The sequence below is a fragment of the Erythrolamprus reginae genome, chromosome 11, assembly GCF_031021105.1.
Source record: "Erythrolamprus reginae isolate rEryReg1 chromosome 11, rEryReg1.hap1, whole genome shotgun sequence".
NCBI classification, from domain to species: Eukaryota; Metazoa; Chordata; class Lepidosauria; order Squamata; family Dipsadidae; genus Erythrolamprus; species Erythrolamprus reginae.
The window spans coordinates 30,834,194-30,857,574 of NC_091960.1; the positions used below are offsets into that span (position 1 = coordinate 30,834,194).

At 47.7% G+C, this 23,381-nt stretch overlaps 2 protein-coding genes across 2 annotated transcripts in view; one reads left to right on the forward strand and one right to left on the reverse strand.

The window, feature by feature from the left end:
• NCMAP (non-compact myelin associated protein) overlaps positions 1 to 23,381 on the forward strand; it is a 610,040-nt gene that overhangs the window by 365,977 nt on the left and 220,682 nt on the right. The gene's annotated exons all lie outside the window — the stretch shown is intronic.
• RUNX3 (RUNX family transcription factor 3) overlaps positions 1 to 23,381 on the reverse strand; it is a 227,838-nt gene that overhangs the window by 113,163 nt on the left and 91,294 nt on the right. The window contains exon 2 of the mRNA XM_070764236.1: positions 16,766 to 17,010. Within this exon, the coding sequence (XP_070620337.1) occupies positions 16,766 to 17,010 (245 nt within the window). The remainder of the gene's footprint in view (positions 1 to 16,765; positions 17,011 to 23,381) is intronic.

Here is a 23,381-nt window from a genome sequence, read left to right on the forward strand (position 1 = left end):
CAGGTCACTATTTTCTTTAAAAAAACAAGCAAAACTGGCAAAGCCTTTACCAGGACCACATCTTACACCTGGGAAAAAAGGCCATTTTGACAGATGGCATCTCTTCTCTCTCTAATTTTAAAGTATGCTGGGCTGGGGGATTCTGGGAGTTGAAGTCCATAAATTGCCAAGTTTAGAAATGCTGCACTATGGGAATATGAAGACGTTCTTTCTATCTCCATCCAAGAAATGAATGCATGGGGTTATACCAGTGGCATCTAACCCTAGCTAGATTAACAACTATTCCTCATTCCTCAAGGTGTTGGAGGGGCTGTAGAGATAAGGGATCATTTTACCCGAGGTCAGAGGTCGGCAACCTTAAACACTCAAAGAGCCATTTGGACCCAAAAGAAAACACTGGGAGCCACAAAAGCCTTCCCGTGCCTATTTCCCGAGCAGCCACAGAACTATCATATGTAGTTGAATTAAATGTTCTGTTTTCTCCTGAAATTTTTATTTTCTTAGATTTATCCATGGTTGGCTTACCGGGAGTCGGAAAGCTCAATAAATCGTGTGCTGGCAGGCATCACACATTGCTGGTTGTGACGCATATTTTGAGTGATAGAGAGCCTCGGCAGAGAGATGAAAAAGCCGTATGCGGTCCCAGAGCCATGGGTTGCTGACCCCGAGTCTAGGTTATGATCATGTGATAGAGTAATATTTTGTTCGGATTTTATTTTTTTAGTAAAATTAGTATTATTACAAAACAAATGGTTGAATGCTCTTGTAAGATGGGGCTGTGACCTTGAGCGATAATCTGATGCCACGTTGGAAAATAGGAACGCAATGGCCTTCTTGCTACTTATGTCTCAGTGTTGGGAATATCTGGAAACTCATTAATAGTAATAGAGTTGTTCGAACCACTTGATTAAAAATATTTATTGGTAAAATTAGGAGAGTGAATCTTCAGGTGCCAGAATCACAGTTTTGTCACATCTGGAGCGTTTATATTTATTATGTCCGTGGGAAAATGAATTTTGTCAATCCTCATGTTATTTTGGAAATTAGGAACAGCTTTCGATTCTTTGCCTTTCTTTTTTTCTGCTCCTTCTTACAACCTTCTGTATTCTTCACTTAATTCTTGGTGTGTGTGTGTGTGTGTCCCCTCCAGGGATTACTATTCAATACAAGTATAATGGAAAAATTGTTGAGTTAACATTATTTTGACTCTTTTTCCCCCCCCCAACCTAACAATGACTCTTTTATTCAAATTCAGTTTAAATAAAAATATCCTGAAAAGGCTTTTTCTAAAACACGACCGGAGGTTTTAGTTTCTTTAAAAAAAAAACATTTGTGTTTCTCATCCATCTTCAAGTCTTCAGAAAACTGAAGAAGCAAAACATTTTCAAAGGAAAATAACAAGAAAGTCCAGTTGCCTAGAAAAAGCACCTTAGGAATAACCATGATCTGGGTGGGAGAATCTCCATAGACATGAAATAAAACATTAAATTAACATTTAATTCATGTGTTTTTTGTTTTTTTTTACAAAACCCATTTTACCCACCTTATTTGGGCTTTGATTAAATAGGAGGTTTGTTGATGCTTGGAGTAAATAATTTGATATATTTTCCCCTATTATCCAGACCACAAGACTACTTGGGAGGTAACTTGGTAGCAAGCTACGTATGTTAAAAACTAGTTTTATTGATAACCTGTCCAAAGTGGGAAACCATATTTAAAATCCATTTAATTCTGCCCAAGTAAAGCCACAGATTTAGGAAGTATGGCTTTGTGGATCAAGTCTTAATTTTGAAGAGAATTAAACTCTCTCAAAAGGGTTTCTCAACCTTGCCAATTTGAAGGTGTATGGACTTCAACTTTCAAAATTCAGTCATTTAAATCTAAGCAAGCTTTCATTTTGTATGACAAGGAGGAAACAAGACAACTGCGATTTTAATTTAAAGACTTGCCTGTAAATGCTGGTTTTTTTCCCCCTGGAAACAAATATAAATCTAAGAATAAGTAGGGAAAGTTTACCTGCAAATTTAGTGGGAAATTAATTGCCTCCTTTCAGGAAACCTTAGGAGGAGGAGAGCTGTGTGCCTAGTGTGAAGTTGTCAAAAATCGGGAGGAATCTGAAAACAAATTTTATTTAAAAGGCATCTGATTTTGCGAGCTACACCTACTGCATTATCAAGGCAACAACTCAGGGGCTTGACAAAGAAAAACAAGTGTTATCTCGGGATTAAACTCCTTTCATCTGTGACATGATGCAGTCAGTTTAGGGCAATGGATCAGGCCCTAACTGTACCAACCTGCCCAGTTGACGGAAACACATCTTGTAGAGATCAGTAAGACTTGTTCTCAAGTAAGTGGCAACAGGATTACAGCCTAAAAGTGTATAATTTGGCGGCATCACACCCAGTTCAACTTCACTTGTTAATTAGTTTAATGGCTAGATTAAGCCCTTGCTTGGCTAAATTATTATTTTTGCTTATCCAACACCTTCAGAGGTTCCTAATCAGGAGAGGCTATTTCCTGCCTCCGGAGCTCCCCGGTTGAAATGCTGATATTTACTGGCAGCGCTCTTGGGTTCCTACACACCAGCAAACCACACGACAGCTTTGGGAGTTTGGGTGACCCCAATTGGAGAGAGATTTAGTTGCTAAGCCATGGTTTATGTGGGGTTTATTAATGAAGCCACAAATGCTGGCGTTCTGCAAGGCGCTCAGCCACACAATAGCCTTTGGTTTCATGGCTTCGAGAGATGGGTGACCAAACCCACAGAGAAGGGAAGCTAAGGCCATTATCAGTGATGGGCTCCTACGGGTGTGGTCAGATGCAGAACCAGTAAAAAAAACAACGATTTTTTTTCTTTTTCCCCCCTTCTGGGCTCTGGGTATGTTTTTCCTATCGCAATAAACGAGGCTGAATGTGTATAATTTTAGAAGAGCTGTGTGTACATACACTTTATATAGCAGATAATGTATATTTTTGTGTGCCTGTGTGTAATATGTATGTACAACATATGGCCCATGTACATAGAATTAAATAGTATATTTTGGATGTTCAGTAATAGTAAATAGAGAGGGCAATTGTAGCTCCTTGAGGCGAGGAGAGGCCAGGCACCCTAACTCTAACCCTTGACGTGACGTCAAGTTGTCCACCTTTAAGCCGGTCACATGATCTTTAAGCCACCCCAGTCACATGACTGTCAAGCCACTCCCACCTGGTCACATGGCTGGCAAGCCAAACCCACAAAATAAGCCACGCCCACAGTGTGGTAGTAAAAGTTTTTGCGGCCTTTCAATGGCCATAATTGATCATAATCCATATTCTAATTTTGCCCCACAGAGGTTATTCTTAAAAGAGGAAGGGTTCCAGAATTTCACGTTTATTGAGGGGGGGGGATTAGTCGGGTTCATGAAATACTCCAAGCCAATAATAGACAATTATCTTTCAATTGCCTCCTTCACAGAGAAGCCTAGATGTCAGGTATGAGCAACTAGATCCATAGATGCAGATTTCAAGCCAACTACTTTATTATGTTCTCCTTTATTACAGGAATCTCCCCATTCCAGCCGCCAATATTATGTTAGTGGAATGGATGAGAGATGGATGGATGCCTTTTAATATTTGGAAGTTTTATATTGTATTCTTGTTTTATCTTTGTCTGCCACCCTGACTGCATTGGAGAAGGGCGGCCTATAAATTCAAATAGATAGTAAGTAAGTAAGTAAGTAAGTAAGTAAGTAAGTAAGTAAGTAAGTAAGTAAGTAAGTAAGTAAGTAAGCTAGCTAGCTAGTTAGTTTATAGCATTTTGGACAGAAATGTACAACTATGTTTGTTTTGATATTATAGTATATGTATAAGTAAGTTTAGTGGAAAATATTATTATTATTATTATTATTATTATTATTATTATTATTATTATTATTATTATTTAGATTTGTATGCCGCCCCTCTCCGCAGACTCGGGGCGGCTCACAACAGTGACAAAAACAATATATACTGACAAATCTAATAATTAAAATCTAAGATAACAATTATACATTTAAAAATCTAAAAGCAAGGAACCCCAATATAAAAAAACCATACATACAGTCATATCATGCACTAGAACTACGTAGGCAGGGGGAGATGTCTCAGTTCCCCCACGCTTGACAACAGAGGTGGGTTTTAAGGAGTTTACGAAAGGCAAGGAGGGTGGGGGCAATTCTAATCTCCGGGGGGGAGTTGGTTCCAGAGGGCCGGGGCCGCCACAGAGAAGGCTCTTAATAATAATAATAATAAAAAAAGAACTACCTGCCGTTTGACTTTGGTTTCCTGGGATAAACCAGAATAGCGAGGCTCATCCAACCCACGGAGCGCAGGGCAAAGAGACCGCAGTGTGGCTGAGACGGGAGAGCCAGCCCACCCCCGAGGCTAGACTACAAAGCTGGCTGGGACGAGGCGAGCAGGGCAGCCCAGACCTTGGGGGTCTGGCGGCTGCTTTGGAAATGAGAAAGAGCAGCTCAGCAAGAAACCTCCACGCAAAGGAAGGTGCCTTGCATTCTGCCAGGTATTTTTTTATTTTATTTTTTTTATTTTGTCCAATACACAATGAGGGTTTTAGTGGGTATATATCTATATACACATAGTAGTCTCAGCAGCTCCTTGGAACCTTCCCAGTGGAAGAGTTCTGCCTGATCCAGAAACATAGAAACATAGAAGACTGACGGCAGAAAAAGACCTCATGGTCCATCTAGTCTGCCCTTATACTATTTCCTGTATTTTATCTTAGGATGGATATATGTTGATCCCAGGCATGTTTAAATTCAGTTACTGTGGATTTATCAACCACGTCTGCTGAAGTTTGTTCCAAGGATCTACTACTCTTTCAGTGAAATAATATTTTCTCATGTTGCCTTTCATCTTTCCCCCAACTAACTTCAGATTGTGTCCCCTTGTTCTTGTGTTCACTTTCCTATTAAAAATACTTCCCTCCAGGACCTTATTTAACCCTTTAACATATTTTAATGTTTCGATCATGTCCCCCCTTTTCCTTCTGTCCTCCAGACTCTACAGATTGAGTTCATGAAGTCTTTCCTGATACGTTTTATGCTTAAGACCTTCCACCATTCTTGTAGCCCATCTTTGGACCTTTTCAATTTTGTCAATATCTTTTTGTAGGTGATGTCTCCAGAACTGAACACAGTATTCCAAATGTGGTCTCACCAGCATTCTATATAGCGGGATCATAATCTCCCTCTTCCTGCTTGTTATACCTCTAGCTATGCAGCCAAGCATCCTACTTGCTTTCCCTACCGCCTGACTGCACTGTTCACCCATTTTGAGACTGTCAGAAATCACTACCCCTAAATCCTTCTCTTCTGAAGCTGGTGCTCTTCTCCTAGCCGGGCACATTGGCTAGGGGGCACAGCCATTGATGGGGCATATGGGAAAGAGAGTCCTTGGGCTTATTAAGAGAAAAGAAGACCCTGCTCCAAAATTAAGTTCTCTGTTTTTTGGACCGGACAATACTGCCTTCCTTGTTTGGGGCTGGAGAGGGGGAAACCCCTACAGAAATTTAAGGGCCAAATTTTTATTTTCCCAGTTGCTTTTCATTTACTGCCACCCTTTCCTCAAAGGATGCGCTCAGTTCAGATGAACTTAAACATGTTAAGATCTGGATAGGGATAAATATGGATCCAGAAGAAGACCCAGTTGGAGGGTTGCAATTGGTCAACAGGGACTGACTGAGTTTACACACACACACAAACATTTAAAAAATGATGATCACTAGTCAGCTATTTAAATACACACACACACACACACACACATACACATGAATCCATCCATCCATCCATCCATCCACACACACACACACACACACATAGATACATACATACATACTACATACATACATACATACATACATACATACATACATAGAAACATAGAAGATTGATGGCAGAAAAAGATCTCCTGGTCCATCTAGTCCAGTGATTTTCAACCTTTTTTGAGCCATGAAACATTTTTTACATTTACAAAACCCTGGGGCACATTGAGTGGGGGGAGGGGGGGCAGGTGTTGGCTAAAAAAAGTTTGCACAAATTTTTTTCTCTCTCTTCCTCCCTTTCGCTCTATTTCTCTCTCCCTCCCTCTTTCTCTCCCTTCTTTTTTCTCTCTCCATCCTTTCTTTCTCTCCCTTCCTTCTTCTCTTTTTTGCTCTTTCTCCCTACCTCCCTCTATATCTTTCTCTCTCCCACCTTCCCTCCCTGTCTTTCTCTCTCTCTTTCCTTCTCTCTCTCTCTCTTGTTCTCTTTCTCTCTTGTTCTCTTTCTCTCTTGCTTTCTTTCTTTCTCTCTTGCTTTCTCTCTCTCTCGCTTTATTTCTCTCTCTTGTTTTCTTTTTCTCTTTCTTTCTCTCTCTCTTTCTTTCTCTCTCTCTTTCTCTCTCTCTTTTTCTCTCTCTTTTTCTTTCTTTCTCTCTCTCTTGTTTTCTTTCTCTCTCTGAGCTTCGCGGCACACCTGACCATGTCTCGCGGCACACTAGTGTGCCGCGGCACACTGGTTGAAAAACACTGATCTAGTCTGCCCTTATGGATATATAAGGATGGATATAGGTTTATCCCAGGCATGTTTAAATTCAGTGACTGTGGATTTACCAACCACGTCTGCTGGAAATCTGTTCCAAGCATCTACTACTCTTTCAGTGAAATAATATTTTCTCACGTTGCTTCTGATCTTTCCTCCAACCAACCTCAGCTTTTTATTATTGCTGTGAGCCGCCCCAAGTCTGCGGAGAGGGGCGGCATACAAATCTAATTAATAATAATAATAATAATAATAATAATAATAATAGGAGGAGGAGGAGAAGAAGAAGAAGAAGAAGAAGGAGAAGAAGAAGAAGGAGAAACAACAGCTATCACTACTACAACCGTCTAAAAAAGGGGTTTATTGTGGAAGGACTTTTCTTTCCTGAAATCTGTTTCTCTATAAAGCCAAAGGAGGGTCGTTAAGACAAACAGCATTTTTTTTAAAGGTCCTGAAATACAGGGGCCGTAGTGGGGACAAGGAATAGGATGTGAAAAGGTGAAGGCTTAAGAGCTCATGGTACTCTGAAAAGGGGGGAAAAGGAGAAGAAGGAAAAGACAAGACAGGATAAATATTCATCTATCCTTTCCACTTTATAGCCCCATCTCTTGCGGAGATCTATGCCACCACTACCCTTTTAAAAAAATTAAAAAAATAAAATTAGAAATTTAATAAACATATTTAACCTACAGGTCCCTGACATGTATATTGATGGGGTAGAAAGGATGCTCGTGAAATTTCCTTCCTTCCTTCCTTCCTTCCTTCTTTCCTTCTCCTCCTTCCCTCCTTCCTTCCTTCCTTCTCCTCCTTCCCTCCCTCCTTCCTTCCTTCCTTCCTTCTTTCCTTCTCCTCCTTCCCTCCTTCCTTCCTTCTCCTCCTTCCCTCCCTCCTTCCTTCCTTCCTTCCTTCCTTCTTTCCTTCTCCTCCTTCCCTCCTTCCTTCCTTCCTTCCTTCCTTCCCTTCCCTTCCTCAAGTGCGGTGGACGTCAATGGGGATTTCCGAAACATGGATGGCGGGCGCCTACCAACGGAAAGTTGAGTCCATTTGGAGTTGAGCAGCTTCTAAATCTAATAAAATATACAAATACATTTGCCGGATCGTTTGCAATGGAAACACCGCTGCACCGAACGGGCGCCCTGCTAGCCCCACAAACCGAACCGGTCCTATGAAACGCCTCCCGGGGTCAGTCTTAAGCGGCTCCCTGGGGCCGAAATCTGTTTCTCCCCCACCCCCGGCCCAATTCTAGGCTACTGTCCGCAGAACTGCATTGGCCCAGCACAGAGGGGGGATGCTAAAATGGAACGGGGAGGTGGCTCTGAGTGCTAGCGGAGTCCAGCGCAATGATGCTACTGCACACCTGGGCAGGTCACGAAATCGCGCGCGGCATCATTGCGCTGGACTCCGCTAGCACTCAGAGCCACGGGGGCGAGCGCACCTCTGAGTGGCTCGGCCCACTGAGGACTAGTCACCTGCCAAGTGTCTACGGGGATCGTTTTTGCGCGCCTGGGGCGCTGGGCTCCCCGAGATTGGAGGCTTCCCAACTGGAGTAGCCAAAAGGCAGGCTTTAGAAGAAAACAACAACAACAACAACAACAACAACGCTTATCTACCCGGAGAAAAGCCAAATCCCACGGGTGCGCCTGCCTCAAAGACTTTAAGCGCCGGGGGCCAACAGACTTAAATTCCCGGAGTGGAATATGGGGAGGATTGCTCCGACACCCCCCCCCCCCTTGGGGATAAAGAACTAAGAAAGGCACAACTTGCAAAGCGTTTTTTCAAGAGGCAGCTGAGCTTTCTTTGATTTTCCTTGAAGGCATTTTGCTTCTCCTCCAAGAAGCTTCTTCAGCTCTTCAGAAAAGTAAAGAAAGTCCAGTTGCCTTTTTTTTGGGGGGGGGGGAATACACCTTTGGGACAACCAAGATCTGAGCCATTGAGAACCTCCATAGAGAAAGGCAGAACTTCATAACCAGCCTTCTCTGTGGTGGCCCCGGTCCTCTGGAACAAATTCCCTCTGGAGATACTGTACGTATCACCCCCCCCCCCTCCCTCCTGGTCTTTCGTAAAGCTCTGAAGACCCACCTCTGCCAGCGGGCACGGGGGCTGTGAGCGAAGAGATTATTATTATTAATATTATGAATGATTGAATTGGATGGATGTACATATGGCGTTTTTCTCACATTTTTAGTAATTTTGTGTGATTCTTTTAAAAAGTAATTTGGATGTCTTTATACATATTGTTGCATTTATAATGTTGTACGCCGCCCAGAGTCGTTCAGGGCGGCGTAGAAATCTAATTAATTAATTAAATAAAGAAACAAACACACATAAACACACTTCCTTCCCTTTAATATGGTTGGTTTATTCCCTGGCTTGGCCCTGACCTGCAAAACCGGGCCATTCCTTGGCTTACCCAGAAAGACGCAACGTACAATTCTCGTGGTCGGGTTCGCCCCGAGGCATTGAGTTGAGCAAAAAGGGGAATTATCTCAGCATAGTGGGGAAGCCAGGCCGCCAATTAGGGCTTATTTGTTTGACCTGGCGTGTTGGGTTTAAAAAAAATAACCCACCAAGGTTTTCCTTTTTTTAAAAATCGGGGCTTTAAATATAAAAAAGCTGTATGAGCCCCAAATTCTAGATCTTTGGTGTATGGGCTAATTCTAGATTGGCCAATAAAATCTAATCTAACCGAAAAATTTGCAAACTCGACTGCAGAAAATACGACTTCGGCAACAGAGTCATCAATGCCTGGAATGCGCTACCAGACTCTGTGGTTTCTTCCCCAAACCCCCAAAACTTTAACCTGCTTAGACTGTCTACTGCTGACCCCACCCCGTTTCTAAGGGTGCGTGCATAACCGCACCATCCTGCCTACCATCCCTGTCTTACGTTCCTATTGCCCTCATTTACCTGTACTTACTTTGCTTGTGTTTATACCTATACCTTCCTTTTTTCCTTCCTCCCTCCTTTCTCTCTTTCTTTCTCTCTCTCTTTCCTTCCTTCCTTTCCTTCCTTCCTTCCTCCTTTCTCTCTCTCTTTCCTTCCTTTCCTTCCTTCCTCCTTTCTCTCTTTTTCTTTCTTTCTTTCTTTCTCTTTTTCTTTCTTTCTTTCTTTCTCTCTTTCTCTTTCCTTCATTTCTTTCTTTCCTCCCTCCCTCCTTTCTCTCTCTTTTCTTTCTCTCTCTTTCCTTCCTTCCTTTCCTTCCTTCTTTCCTCCCTCCTTTCTCTCTCTTTTTCTTTCTTTCTTTCTTTCCTTCCTTTCTTCCTTCCTTCTATTTATTTATTTGACTTTTATGCCACCTCTCTCCGAGGACTCGGGGCGGCTTACAACATATAACGGAAATATATACATATATATTTACGAAAACAAATATATGTGCGTGTGTGAGTATTTAGTTCCTATATATATATACAGTATATATTTCTTATATTGTTATCGTATATTGACAAACAAACAAACAAATAAAAATAAAAGTGGGCTTAATCCCACGACTCTTGGGAAGCTGCTGCTGTTTTGCTCTTGGATGGGTTTGCCTCCTTGCCCGTAAACTAACTCCGCCTTCGCTCTCTCTGCGCTGCCTGCAAATTAGTTTTTAATTAATTTATTTCGATTCCTGCATCTTTCCGATCGGAAGCCTCCTTCCATGCTTCCGCGGCTGTTCCCGGTAGGAAAGCAATCGTCTTCAGCTGGCAGCCCATCAAGAAAGAGTTCGAAAGGCTGCGGTGGCTTTCATTGCACCTGTTGCAATATATTAGGGAAAAAACGAGAACCGGCTATCGGCGGCTCGCTGGGGAGATCTGGGACGAAGGACTCCTTTAAAGGAAGGCAAACCGGGAATCTTAGCGCCAAAAAGGGGAGAAGCGGCTTATAAAAGGACCCTCTCCGCTTTAACTTTGACTTCGGTTTCGGTGGGCTCCGCACGGACTTGGGCTGCGTCGCGAATTCTGGGTTCAAGATAACACCGCAAATGCGGACGAGGGGTTGGGGGGAATTAGGATTCAGGCGGGTGAAAAGATCGCCAAAGGGCTCCCCGTTCTCAAATAGGCAAAGGACCTCGATCTCCGAAGGAAAGAAATTAGGATCCAGGGTCGATCCAAACAGGTTCGGAAGGTTTGGAGGGTTTAAAACTAGCGTTAGGTTTAAACGGCCGCGGGAAGGAAAGCGGCGCAAATGTTTCCGAAGCGGAGAAAGAGAAAGGAAAAGCGAACCCATCGGTTAGCCTCGTTTTCTTCCATGTTATAATTGTTGGGTTGGGGTCTGCCCAGGTATTAGGTTCAATCTCTATTTGTTCTATGTTGTTATATATTTGGGAGGTCCTCCAAGCCAGGTCTATCCTCGAGCAACTTTGATCCAGGTTTTATTTATCTATTTATCTATCTATTTATTTATCTATTTATCTATTTATTTATCTATTTATCTATTTATTTATCTATTTATCTGTTGTCTGTCTATCATCTGTCCGTCTGTCTGTCTGTCTGTCTGTCTGTCTGTCTGTCTGTCTGTCTGTCTGTCTGTCTGTCTGTCTGTCTATCTATCTATCTATCTATCTATCTATCTATCTATCTATCTATCTATCTATCTATCAGCCTCTCCGATTCCTTGGAGAGAGGTGGCATACAAATCTAATAAATAAATAAATAAATAAATCTATTTGATTGATTGATATACCGCCCCTCACTGCACACTCGGGTGGCCTACAACATATAAAAGAACAATGGAAAACATCCTAAATCCAAATTGGGAAAAAATTAAAATAACTAATCTAAAACCCCAATTCCTTAAACACCAATCACTCTATTCAGACAGTCAAGCATACATTCTATGCATCAGCTGGGGGCTAACGTCTAATGGCCCCAGGCCTGTCGGCACAGGTGGGTCTTTAGGCTCTCGCGAAAGGCGGGGAAGGTGAGGGGGAGCAGGTTCCAGAGGGCCGGGGCCCCCACAGAGAAGGCTCTTCCCCTCGGCCCGTGGTTGACGGGACCTGACCGGTCGCTGGGACTCATGCGGCTTTGGGGCTTCTCGTTGGAAATCCTCTAGAATGGATCCGCTTAACCTCCCTGCCCGCGCCAGGAAGTGGAGTGAAGCGTCTCTAATTCGGAGCAAAGGGGGCGAAGGTTCGGGAGGAGGGAGGAGCCGGGCTGGATCTTCCCACCTTCCAAAAACACGGGGCCCGATTCCTAACGGAGCGAAGAACGCAGGGGGGAGGGAGGGGGGGCGGCAGCGGCCGGGGGTTGAAAAGGGGAGACCCAGAAGTGCTAGCGGAGGGGGTAACTCGGATCCCCGGGAGAACCGCAAGGGGGCTCACCAGAGGAGGGCTGCTAAGGTGGAACGGTGACGTGTGCTCGCCCCCCTGGCTCTGAGTCCTAGCGGAGTCCAGCAAAATAATAATTTATTAGATTTGTATGCCGCCCCTCTCCGTAGACTCGGGGCGGCTCACAAGAGTAATAAAAACAATGTGCAGTGTAACAAATCTAATATTTAAAAGAAAGCATCTAAAAACCCGTCATTTAAAAGCCAAACAACACAAGCATACCATACATAAAACTATATGTATAATATAAATATACAAATTCTGCTACTGCACCTGGGCAGGTAGCGAAATCGCGCTCGGACCCGCAGGGGTGCCCAGGTGCAGTAGCAGACTTGCGCTGGACTCCGCTGGCACTCAGAGCCACGGGGGCGAGCCCACCTGTGAGTGGCTCGGTCCACTGAGGACTAGCCACCTGCCAAGTGCGTGTCCGCGCGCGCGCTTTCGCTCCCTGCCCAGGTGGGGTAGCAGAACCGCGCTGGACTCCGTGGAGCCACGGGGGCGAGCCCACCTCCCCGTGGCACCTTAGCGGCCCACCTCTGGGACTCGCTTCCTTTGCAAACTGGGGCACGTCCGGATTCGAGAGACGCAGCAGTCCTGGAAGACCAGAAGCTTTGCAACAAGCTCCGCCCAGAGTCCACTAGCAATTGGGCGTTTTAGAAGTTAATTAAATTAAATTAGATTAAATAAGATCGTTTTAAACAAGAGGCAAAAAAAAAAAAAATCCCCACCCGACGACGCCTGGGACTAATCGCTGGTCCGACCGCCTAACTTAAGCGAGCGCTTTGGGATCTCCAGCCTTGGGGGTTTGATCCCGAGTCAACCCGCAGAAAGAGATCAAAGGACTGAATTCTAAAGTGCCAAATTTAAAAGGGGGGGGTGATGTCGTTGGGTTTTTTTTTAAAGGGGGGGCATTCTTTCCTTTGGCCTGAGAATTGGAGCAGGGGCTATTAATGAATGCCTTTGTTTCCCCCACCACCACCACCCCGGGCTGCCTACGCGTTGCACTTTGCACAACGGATCCGCAGGGGATCCGAGGCGGTGGAAGTAAAGCTGGGGAAAGCTGGTAGTAACCAAGTAACCAAAGTAACCAAAGCTGGTAGTTAGGAAGGCTGGCTGCGTGTTTTTTATCTTCCCCAAACTCGCAAAAGTAACGGTGTTAATTTGATCCTTAAATAACAGGGCCCCTCTCCTTTCCCCGCGGTAAAACCCTGAGGACTAGAAGCTTAAGTCAAAACCGGCCTGGTAGGCAAAGCTTTCTCTCTCTCTCGCAGACGGGGCTGAGTAAAACCGAAGTGCGCTGGGTTGCTTTTGAGGTTGACAGCCTCTCCCCCCCCCCCTCTTTACACAAATTCTCCTTCCCCTTTTAAAAACCAGAAAACAAACCAGTCGCCAAAGCGACGCAAAAGAGATTGGGGGGGGGGGGGGCAGACGCTAAGGGAAAGAGCCACCGGAGTGGGAAAAGGAGAGACGCCCGGCCTCAAAGCAGAGGAGTCTCGCGCTAGTTTGGAAATAGATTCGGGAGAAAGAGGGGTGAAAGGGGGAGAGGGGGGGAGGGAGAGAGAATGAGAGAGAGAGAGAAAAAGAAAAAGGGAGGGAGAGAGAGAGAGGGGGGTGAGAGAGGGGAGAAAGAAGGGGAGAAAGGGAGAGAATGAGAGAGGGAGGGAGAGGAAGAGAGAATGAGAGAGAAAAAGAAGGGGGAGAAAGAGAGAATGAAGGGGGAGAGAGAGAATGAGAGAGGGAGAAAGAGGGGGAGAAAGGGGGAGAGAGAGAGGGAGGGAGAGAGAATGAGAGAAAGAAAAAAGGGGGAGAGGGAGGGAGAGAAAGAAAGAGATAAAGAGGGGGAGAGGGAGAGAGAGAGAATGAGAGAGGGTGAGAGGGGAGAAAGAAGGGGAGAAACAGAGAGAATGAGAGAGGGAGGGAAAGGAAGAGCGAATGAGAGAGAAAAAAAGGGGAGAGAAACAGAGAATGAAGAGGGAGAAAGAGGGGGAGAAAGGGAGAGAGAGAGGGAGAGAATGAGAGAGAAAAAGAGGGGGGAGAGAGAATGAGAGATGGGGAGAAAGAGGGAGAAAGAAGGGGGGAGAGGGAGGGAGGGGGAGAGAACATTTCTGGGCATGCGCCATTCTCCTTAATAAGCTTACTAAGACTACCTGAAATTTGTTGGAAACCTGGTTGTTTCTATGGGAGACGCTGCCTCACCTCCATTTGTAGGAAGTTTTTAAGGTCCATCGCTGGTTTTCTCAGGGTTCCCATTTGAACACCTTCACTTTTACTTTCCTCCCGCGTTTGCGGGGCAGCGCGATTCGTGCGGGGAGGGGGAACGCGGCCCAGTGGGTGAGTGAGCATCCCGTCGAAAATCCGAAAAGCAACTTACTCGAGACTGGGAGGAGGCGGCCTCGGTTCACACGAGTCGTTCGCGTGCAATGGGACGGGGCTGCTCCAGAGGCCGAATGTGGCGGAGGAGCGCAGCCGAACTCTCGGCCTGTGGCGGATGGGTCCTGCGATCGTAGCAGGCCAACCCGGTTAGCCTTTCGCAAAAGACTGAAGTCCGGTCCGCTGCTCCCCAGACAGACACTGGGTCAACGGGGGGGGAGGTCAGTTCTGCTACTCAGTGATAATTCACAGTTTATCCGTGGGCGCCACAGGAGTTATGGGATTTTTTTTGGGGGGGGGGATTTTAAAAAATCTTATAAGTGGGGGACTTGTAGATGCTCGGAACAAACTTCCAGCAGACGTGGTTGGTACATCCACAGTAACTGAACTGAAACATGCCTGGGATAAACATATATCCATCCTAAGATAAAACACAGGAAATAGTATAAGGGCAGACTTGATGGACCAGGAGGTCTTTTTCTGCCGTCAATCTTCTATGTTTATACATACATACATACATACATACATACATACATACATACATACATACATACATACATTACATTCGTTTATTCGTTTTAGAAGAATCTGTCCGTCCTTCCTTCCTTCCTTCCTTCCTTCCACCCTGTTTTCCCCAAATAAAACATCCCCTGATAATAAGCCCAGTCGAGCTTTTGAGTGCAGCGCAATAAGGCCGAGTGCTTATTTCAGGGTTCAAAAAAAACAAGGCAGGGTCTTATTTTCGGAAAAACACGATATCTCTACCTACCTACCCAGCTACCTACCACCTATCTATCTCATGCGAATTTAACTACGACGCCAAACATGTATTTTGGAGGGTGTCTCGGAGAAAAATGTAGTTATTTTTCCCTCCCCAACTACGGCAGACATCTCTGCCCGCTTTAAAAACATTTCCCTCCCCTCGCTTCGAAAAGGGGAATTGTCTTCTGCTTTTTTCACAGCGCTGAGAGGCCTCCGGAGATCGGAAATCGCCACCTCCAAGTTCGGAAGAGGCCGCGCGACGGCCTGGCAAGCGTTCCGTTCCCCTTCCGAATTCCCCTTCCTTTTCTGGGGCTCCGGTCGGACAGTCTGGGCCGCCTTAGGTTTGAGGCAACGCCGGCCCTTCCCACCTTGAGTCCAAAGCGCCCGCTTCTTTAGAAGGGAAGGTTTTTAGCTCGGGGCTGAGTCGGATTGCTTGTTCCCTCGCTGTTTTTAAAGGCGTGCAGTCTGCACAAGGTATTAATATACGTAGATCAGTGTTTCCCAACCTTGGCAACTTGAAGATATTTGGACTTCAACTCCCAGAAGTCCCCAGCCAGCGTTCGCTGGCTGGGGAATTCAGGGAGTTGAAGTCCAAATATCTTCAAGTTGCCAAGGTTGGGAAACACTGATATATATAATAGCTTATTTAAATTTCACCATCGCTTTTCCATTGCCTTGCGCTGGTTGGGCTGCAGGCCGCCTCGAGCGTAACTACTAGGCGAGGAAAGAGAAAGGGGGAAAAATTGGGGTGGGGGGGAGAGAGATTTGGAAATTGTGTTGGCGGGAGATGATTTGAGATGGATTCTTCTACACCCGGTTGTGGTCGGTGGAATGACAGGAAAGGGGTTCCAAGTGGCCTTTGGCCGAATTTGGATTTTCCTTTAATCTTGGCTGCCTTGTAGGCGGGGGGAGGCCACCCTTATGGGGCTTGGAGAAGACCCAACGGACCTTCTTCAACGAGCATAGAGGGGCTGCTAAGGTGGAACGGTGAGGTGTGCTCGCCCCCGTGGCTCTGAGTGCTAGCGGAGTCCAGCGCAATTCTGCTACTTCATCTGGGCAGGGAGCGAAATCGCGCTATGACACGCAGGGGTGCCCAGTTGCAGTAGAAGAATTGCGCTGGATTCCGCGGTTACCGCGCCAAAACATGGGGCGCCCCTGCGTAATGCGCGCGCGATTTCGCTCCCTGTCCAGGTGCAGTAGCAGAATTGCCTGGATTCCGCTAGCACTGAGAGCCACGGGGGCGAGCAAGCCTCTCGGTTCCACCTTAGCAGCCCACCTCAGCTCCGGACCCGCCCGGCGACCACCCTCTCAAGCTTACCTACTTCGTTAGCCAGGGATGATTAAATAAATCCCAGACCCCGGGAGATCCGGAGAGCTGGCTGGGCGAAGACGCAGCCAAGGGTCGAGGTGCAGCGGCCGCCCCTCTCGCGGGAATCAAGTGGCAGGGAATTCCGCAGGCTCCTGGGATTCCACGTTGAAGAAGCTGCCCGCGATTCAGCTTTGCGGTTTCCCCCCAGGAAATTAAAGGCGCTTTGGGTTGCCAAGATCGGGGAGCTGTTGGGTAACTCTGCAAACCGCTTGCCGTGGGGGGGGGGGAGCTTTCGCCCCCCCTAACCCGTCCAAGTGCCCATCCCGCTGCTTTTTTCCCGTTAAACCGCAGAGTCCTCCCCGGGCGCTTCGGGAAGCCCGCCGGGCAGGAAACATCTGCGCGCCTTCTCGCCCCAGGAGGACCCGCCCGCTCCGCCCGGCTTCCCCCCTCCCGGCTTACCTTGAAGGCCACGGGGAGGGTCTTGTTGCATCTCCAGTGGGAAGGCAGGACGGAGCATAAGAAGTTGGGGCTGTCGGTCCTGACGAGCTCTCCCGGATGGTCGGCCAAGACGTCCACCACCGAGCGCGCCTCGGTTCGGCTGCGAGGTCCCGGCAGGGGCGCGCTGAGGGCGCCGCTGTTCTCGCCCATCTTACCGCAGGGGAAGGCCGTGGAGGGAGGTGTGAAGCGCCTGCTGGTGCTGGGGTCTACGGGAATACGCATCACAACAGCGGGCGTTAGGGGAGGAAGCAGGAGGCGGCGGCGGTCTTGCTGCTGAAACTGCTGGCGGTGGCCGAGAGGCGAGGGAAACGAGCGCCCAGGGCGCAGCGCGCCAGGTGCCCAAGAACGCACGGCGGGCCGCTCCAAAGCCAAGCACGGGAGAAAGCCGCCCCGGGCACCCCCGCAGGCCGGGCCGTTGCCTCCGCTACCAATCCCGGCGGCTCCGGCCGCGGGCCGCTCCTCGGGGCGCAACTCAGGCGGCGCGTCTTCTCGGGGCCCCGTTGCGCTTGGCGCTCTCCTCGCCGGGGCAGGCGGGCGGGCGTCGGCGGGCCCAGGCGCCTCGGCGGGGGATTCCCCGGAGCCGAGAGATGCGAGGCGGCCGCTGCGGCTCCTTCGGCCGCTGGGCGTTGCAGTCCCGGGTGGCGTTGGGCTCCGGAGCGCAGCCGGCTGCGGTGGTGGCGAAGCCGGAGGCGGTTAAACCCCAGAGAGCTCCTCCCGCGCCCGGTCCAAAAGCGAGGCGGCTCAAGACGGAACGAAAGCTCGGCTCCGTCAGGGGCGGGGGCGGCGCTCGCAGTCACGACGGAGGGACTGGGACTGGGAGGCGAGCCGACAACATCCCGCGCTTCTCGGAGGCTCGGAAGGGACCGCGGCGGGACTTCAACAGGTTTCCAGCCCAAGCTCGCTCTGCCGGGCTCCTGCGCCCGTTTCCTGCTCCGCCTGACAAGCACGCCAGGCGCCCTGCTTTGCTCTCCGCCTGCCTGCCTGCCTCCTGCCTGCCCGCCCTTAGCCGGCCTCCTCCTAAACCGCCTCCCCTCGACGCGTCTGCAAGCAGCCGAAAACTGGCCGCGGTTACATACTGGCTCCTTCTTTCCTTCCTCTCTTTCTTTCCTCCCCTCCCTCCTTCCCCTTGTTCTTTTTCTTAAAAGTTTATTTACACAGAGGCGGCCCGGGGGCGGGCGCAACGGCGGAGGAGCCAGCCACTCACAGCGGCGGTGGGGGAGGGGCAGGACGCCTGGCAGGAGGAGGGGCCTGCCCTGACCCCGCCCCATTTCGAAGCCGCCCCCGCCCGCTGCCTTGGAAAGAGGAAAGGACGAGGCTCGTCTGGGGAGGAGGAGGGAGGGGGTTGGTACCCTCCGCCCTCCCCGCTTTCTGCCGCTCTCGTTTAGCGCTTGCCCTCGCTCTTCCTCTCCCCCGCGGAAGGAACCGATTCCCCCAGCTCGAAAAACATGGGGATCGCTGCTGCCCCGAGCGCGGTTGGATGGACGCTTTTGGCAGGTTGGGAAAAAGGGGAGCCGCTTCCTTCCAGATTGGGGGTTTGGTTCGCGAGGCCCGTCGTTCCTTGGCCATGGAAGATGGGAGGTGTAGTGGGTGGGGACAGAGGGTGTGTGTGCTAAGGTGGAACGGGGAGGTGGGCTCGCCCCCGTGGCTCTGAGTGCTAGCGGAGCCCAGCGCAATGATGCTACTGCACCTGGGCAGGTAACGAAATCGCGCGCGGAAACGCAGGTGTCCGCGCGCGATTTCTCTCCCTGCCCAGGTGCAGTAGCATCATTGCGCTGGACTCCGCTAGCACTTAGAGCCACGGGGGCGAGCGCACCTCTGAGTGGCTAGGTCCACGGAGGACTAGCCACCTGCCAAGTGTCTGCGGGGATCGTTTTTGCGCGTCTGAGGCCCTAGGGCACCTCCCCGTTCCACCTTAGGAGCCCACCTGCTAAGTGCTGGGAAGGCGAACCTCAAAGCTAGAGGGTGCCTTTCCCGGAAGTGTGGAGCTGTTAACTGGAAGGGGGCGAAAGCCGACGGGTTAGCGGCGTTCCCACGACGCGTGGAAAGAAAACTCTTAAATCCCGGCAAGCGACCTGAATAGGCGCCCGTTCCTACGTTGCCTTCCGAGGCTGCCTGGTTCTTCCCGCTGAACGGTATGGCTAAGGGGATGGGCGCGTTCCCACAATCTCTTCAACGGCCACTTTACCCCTCTTTACCCTGTTGTGTGAATCCAATCCAATTTATTTCCTATCCGGAACGCAGCCCAGAGTTTTTAAATTGCCCCCCACCCCCGTTTAGGCAGCCCTACACCAGGATTTGCCCACCATCGCATTATTCCCTGGCGGGGCCTAGGTCGCCAGCGCTTAGCGGGTTTTGTGAACGAGACTATCATCTTGAATCCTGTTTTGGGGCTTTCCTCCCCCCCCCACTCAGGATCGGCGTAATGGGACGGGCAGAAGGCTGGGGGGGGGGGGGTGGCGGCCACCATCTCCTCCCACTAATGACTGTATGGCGGTAACTTTGTTGCTTGTATCCTTACTATTTATATTGACTGGTGTATGCTTGGATTGCTTATTTGTACCTGGACTATGGTTAAATGTTTTACCTTATGATTCTTGACCAACATATCTTTTTTTTTAATGTACACTGAGAGCATCTGCACCAAAGACAAATTCCTTGTGTGTCTAATCACACTTGGCCAATAAAGAATTATATTCTGTTCTGTTCTACTCCATTCTACTCTACATTCTATTCTACTCTACTCTACTGTACTCTATTCCTGTTCTATTCCTGTTCTATTCTTATTCTATTCTATTCTATTTTACTGTACTCTAATAATCTACCCTACCCTACTCTACACTCTATTCTATTCTATTCTTCCTCTATGCTATTTTGTTCTGTTCTATTTTACTCTGCCCTACTCTACTCTGCTTTGCTCTACCCTACCCTACCCTACCCTACCCTACCTTACTCTATTCTTTATGCTGTGAAATTATCCAGCGCAGGGGTCTCCAACCTTGGCAACTTGAAGCCTGGTGGAGTTGAAGTCTGCCAGGCTTCAAGTTGCCAAGGTTGGAGACTCCTGATCCAAGCCGATTTCCACCGGAAAAGAAAAAAAAAAGCTTGAAATATAAATTATGTTAACGGCGGGCTGTGCTTCCCGCCTCTTAACTCGATGACTCGCTTTGTCTAAGGCGCCTAAACCAGGTCAAACACACCTTTTAAAAAAAACCATACATCCGCCCGACCGGTTAAAACAACGCGAATTTCCCCGTAGCGGCTTCTTTTGCTAAAGGTCCTCTCCCGAATCGTTTTGGGCCTGCTGTGGCCTCCCTCCCCCCCCCGCCCTCGCCTGAAAGTCGGTCCCATTCGGTTCCAGCGGGGCGACCCGCGAGCCCAATGGCAGAGCGCGCCGCTTGGATTTCTTTCCTCCCCAGCGGCCAAACGGCGGTTTTGCTTTCTTGGACCCGGTTCCGACGACCTCCCTAAAAACAGAGGCTGCCTTGCCTTAACCAAGGCGGAGGGGAAAGCTTTCCCCGAGCGCTGCTCCAACAAGCTCTCCGGTTCGTCTTATTTTGTTGGCTTTTCTCTGCCTCGAGGGGAGAGACGCAGAGGTTGGGACAGAGGTCCTATTTTTAAAACTACCGGTTCTGTGGGCGTGGTTTGGTGGGCGTGGCAAGGGAAGGATACTGCAAAAACTCCATTCCTTCCCACTCCAGGGGAAGGGTGTTTAGGTATACAGTACAGAATAAAACAAAGGATACTGCAAAATCCCCATTACTTCCCACTCCAGGGGAAGAAGTAGTAGTTTTTTAAATGTTAAGTTTAAAAAAAACAAAAACTACCGGTTCTGTGGGCGTGGCTTGGTGGGCGTGGCAGGGGAAGGATACTGCAAAATCCCCATTCCCATTCCACTCTTGGGCCAGCCAGAGGTGGTATTTGCCGGTTCTCCGAATACTCAAAATATCCACTACCGTACAGGTCTGCTGGAAATGTTGACCCCCAATGTTAAGTTTTGTTTAAAATTCCAGAATTGATTTGGAGGCTTCTCGCCAGAGGCCCGCAAGAGATTACTTATGGGGCCGTCTTTTGCCTCACATGTCCCAGCGACCAGTTAGATCCCACAGATCTAACTTGGTCCATCGACCAAGCAGTGCCAGCTGGCGGGACCACGGGAAAGAGCCTCCTCTGTGGCGGCTCCGTTCTATGGAACCAACTGCCAGCAGACTACTACCCCCATTCTTCTGGCCTTCCGAAAGGCTGTGAAAACATGGCTCTGCTGGCAGGCCGGGGGGCCATTAAACAACTAGCTTCCCCTAGAGATATGAATGCCCGTTGAACGAATGCTGTATTTGGAGGTTTTAAAATTGGTTATTTTATCACTGTTGTTATATTGTTACTGCTTTTTATTCTGTATTTATTATTTCATTGTGATTGCACGCCGCCCAGAGCCCGCAAGGAGTCGGACGGTTTAAAAGTTAAATAAATTAAATTAAATTAAAATGAGATCCGGAAGTTACACCTGTCTTGTGAACGCAATTCTTTTCAAAAGCAAGCCCGTTCGGTTCCATCAGCCTCCTTCCTTTCTCCCGCAAGACAGCAGCGCCTCGCGTCGAATGAATGTTTGAATGAATAAATGAATAAATAAATAAATAAAAAATATTGCTAAGATTCCCTCTAGCGCGGAGGTCACCAAACGTGGCAACTTTAAGACTGGGACAGAATTCTGGGAGTCCACCAGTCTTAAAGTTGCCAAGTTTGGGGATCCCCTGCGTAATAATCCTCCCTAACTGTCTCAGGCAGCTTCGCGGTTTCCCCGGGAAGAGGGTGGGAATCGCATTGTTGGCTCTTCCCCACCTCCCACCCCCTGTTCCGACCGGCACAGAGAAAGCGAATCAAATGCTGGCGGAGTCTTGGGAGCGGCGGGAGGGCCATAGAGGTGCCAACGGGCGAGTCAGGATGGCGGAAGGAGGGAAAATTTGGCGGAGATAGGTAGGTAGGTAGGTAGGTAGATAGGTAGATAGATAGATAGATAGATAGATAGATAGATAGGTAGATAGATAGATAGATATGGGTGAGATAGATGATAAATAGAAAGAAAGAGATAAATGGATAGATGGATAGATGGATAGATAGAGAGATAGAGAGATAGATAGATGATAAATAGATAGAAAAATAGAAAGAAAGAGATAGATGGATGGACGGACAGACAGATAAACACCAACCCCCAACTCCAAGGGGGCCGACGGGATTCGGGATTCAGAAGGACTACAAATTCTTTCACGAGGAGAACGAGCAACAAAACCTAAGAAAAGATCTCCCCACCCTCCTTTCGCATTCTTTTCTCTTCTTCTTCCTTTTCTCCCCCCCCCCTCTTTTCCTTCTTTTTTTCCTATCCCCTTCCATCGGGCTAAATAAATAACAAAGCTGCCATCTGTCCGCCTCCCTTCCCCTTTGGCCAACGGGGGTGTTTCTTACTTATATTTATTTATTGAAACCCCCGTGGTCAATTTCCACTCGATTCCCGACGAACCCGCCTCCTTCGTCACCTTCGCCACCGATGTCCCTTGCAAGTAACCCGATGCTGCTTCGTTCGCGGTTTCCGGGTAAGGCGGATCTGTGCCGTTTAACTCGTTAGCAGGTGCCGTTCGCTCATCTTTTACTCTCAAGTAAGCCTAACTTACTCGGAGAGGGTCCGCATAAAAGTCCAATTAATAACTAATAAATAAATAAATAAATAAATAAATAAATAAATAAATAAATAAATAAATAAATAAATAAATAAATAAATAAATAAATAAATAAATAAATAAATAAATAAATAAATAAATAAATAAATAAATAAATAAATAAATACATACATACATAAATAAATAAATAAATAAATAAATAAATAATAGCTGCATTTCTAGAGATTTCCTGCCACGTTAATTTTACGCATTAGTATTTTAATCAGTAAAAATAAACAATATGGATCTCAGAAAAGGCTTCGGGGAGACAATATTTTAAGCTTCCCAGGCTGGATTGCCAAACAACACAACAAAACGCATCGCTAAAATTGTGAAGCTCAACGGTTCCTGGATGGGGAAACTCCCAAATTGGAAGAAAAGCGGTGTGAAAACGGGTTTCCCCCACTCCCAGGCCGGATTAAATATGGATTGAAGTTTAATAGAGCCTGCTTTCGCTTTAACTGGATCCCAAAGATCTTTTTGAGAAAGGGGAATCTCGGTTTCTAAGCAAACTGTGGAGCCGGTTTGGTAGTTGTGGTAGTTAAAGATTACATGCCGGGGATCTTAAAAGTATCGAAGACTGTGGGTGTCTTTGGGCCAATTCTTGGGAAAAGGCAAGGGGGGAAAAACCACTACCGAAAAATGTTACCAGGAAATTGCAGGAACCTCTTCCTATATTTTACAGCAGTGTTTCCCAACCTTGGCAACTTGAGGATATTTGGACTTCAATTCCCAGAAATTCTGGGAGTTGAAGTCCAAATATCTTCAAGTTGCCAAGGTTGGGAAACACTGATTTAGATTAGTTATTTTAATTTTTTTTCCCAATTTGGATTTAGGATGTTTTCCATTGTTCTTTTATATGTTGTAGG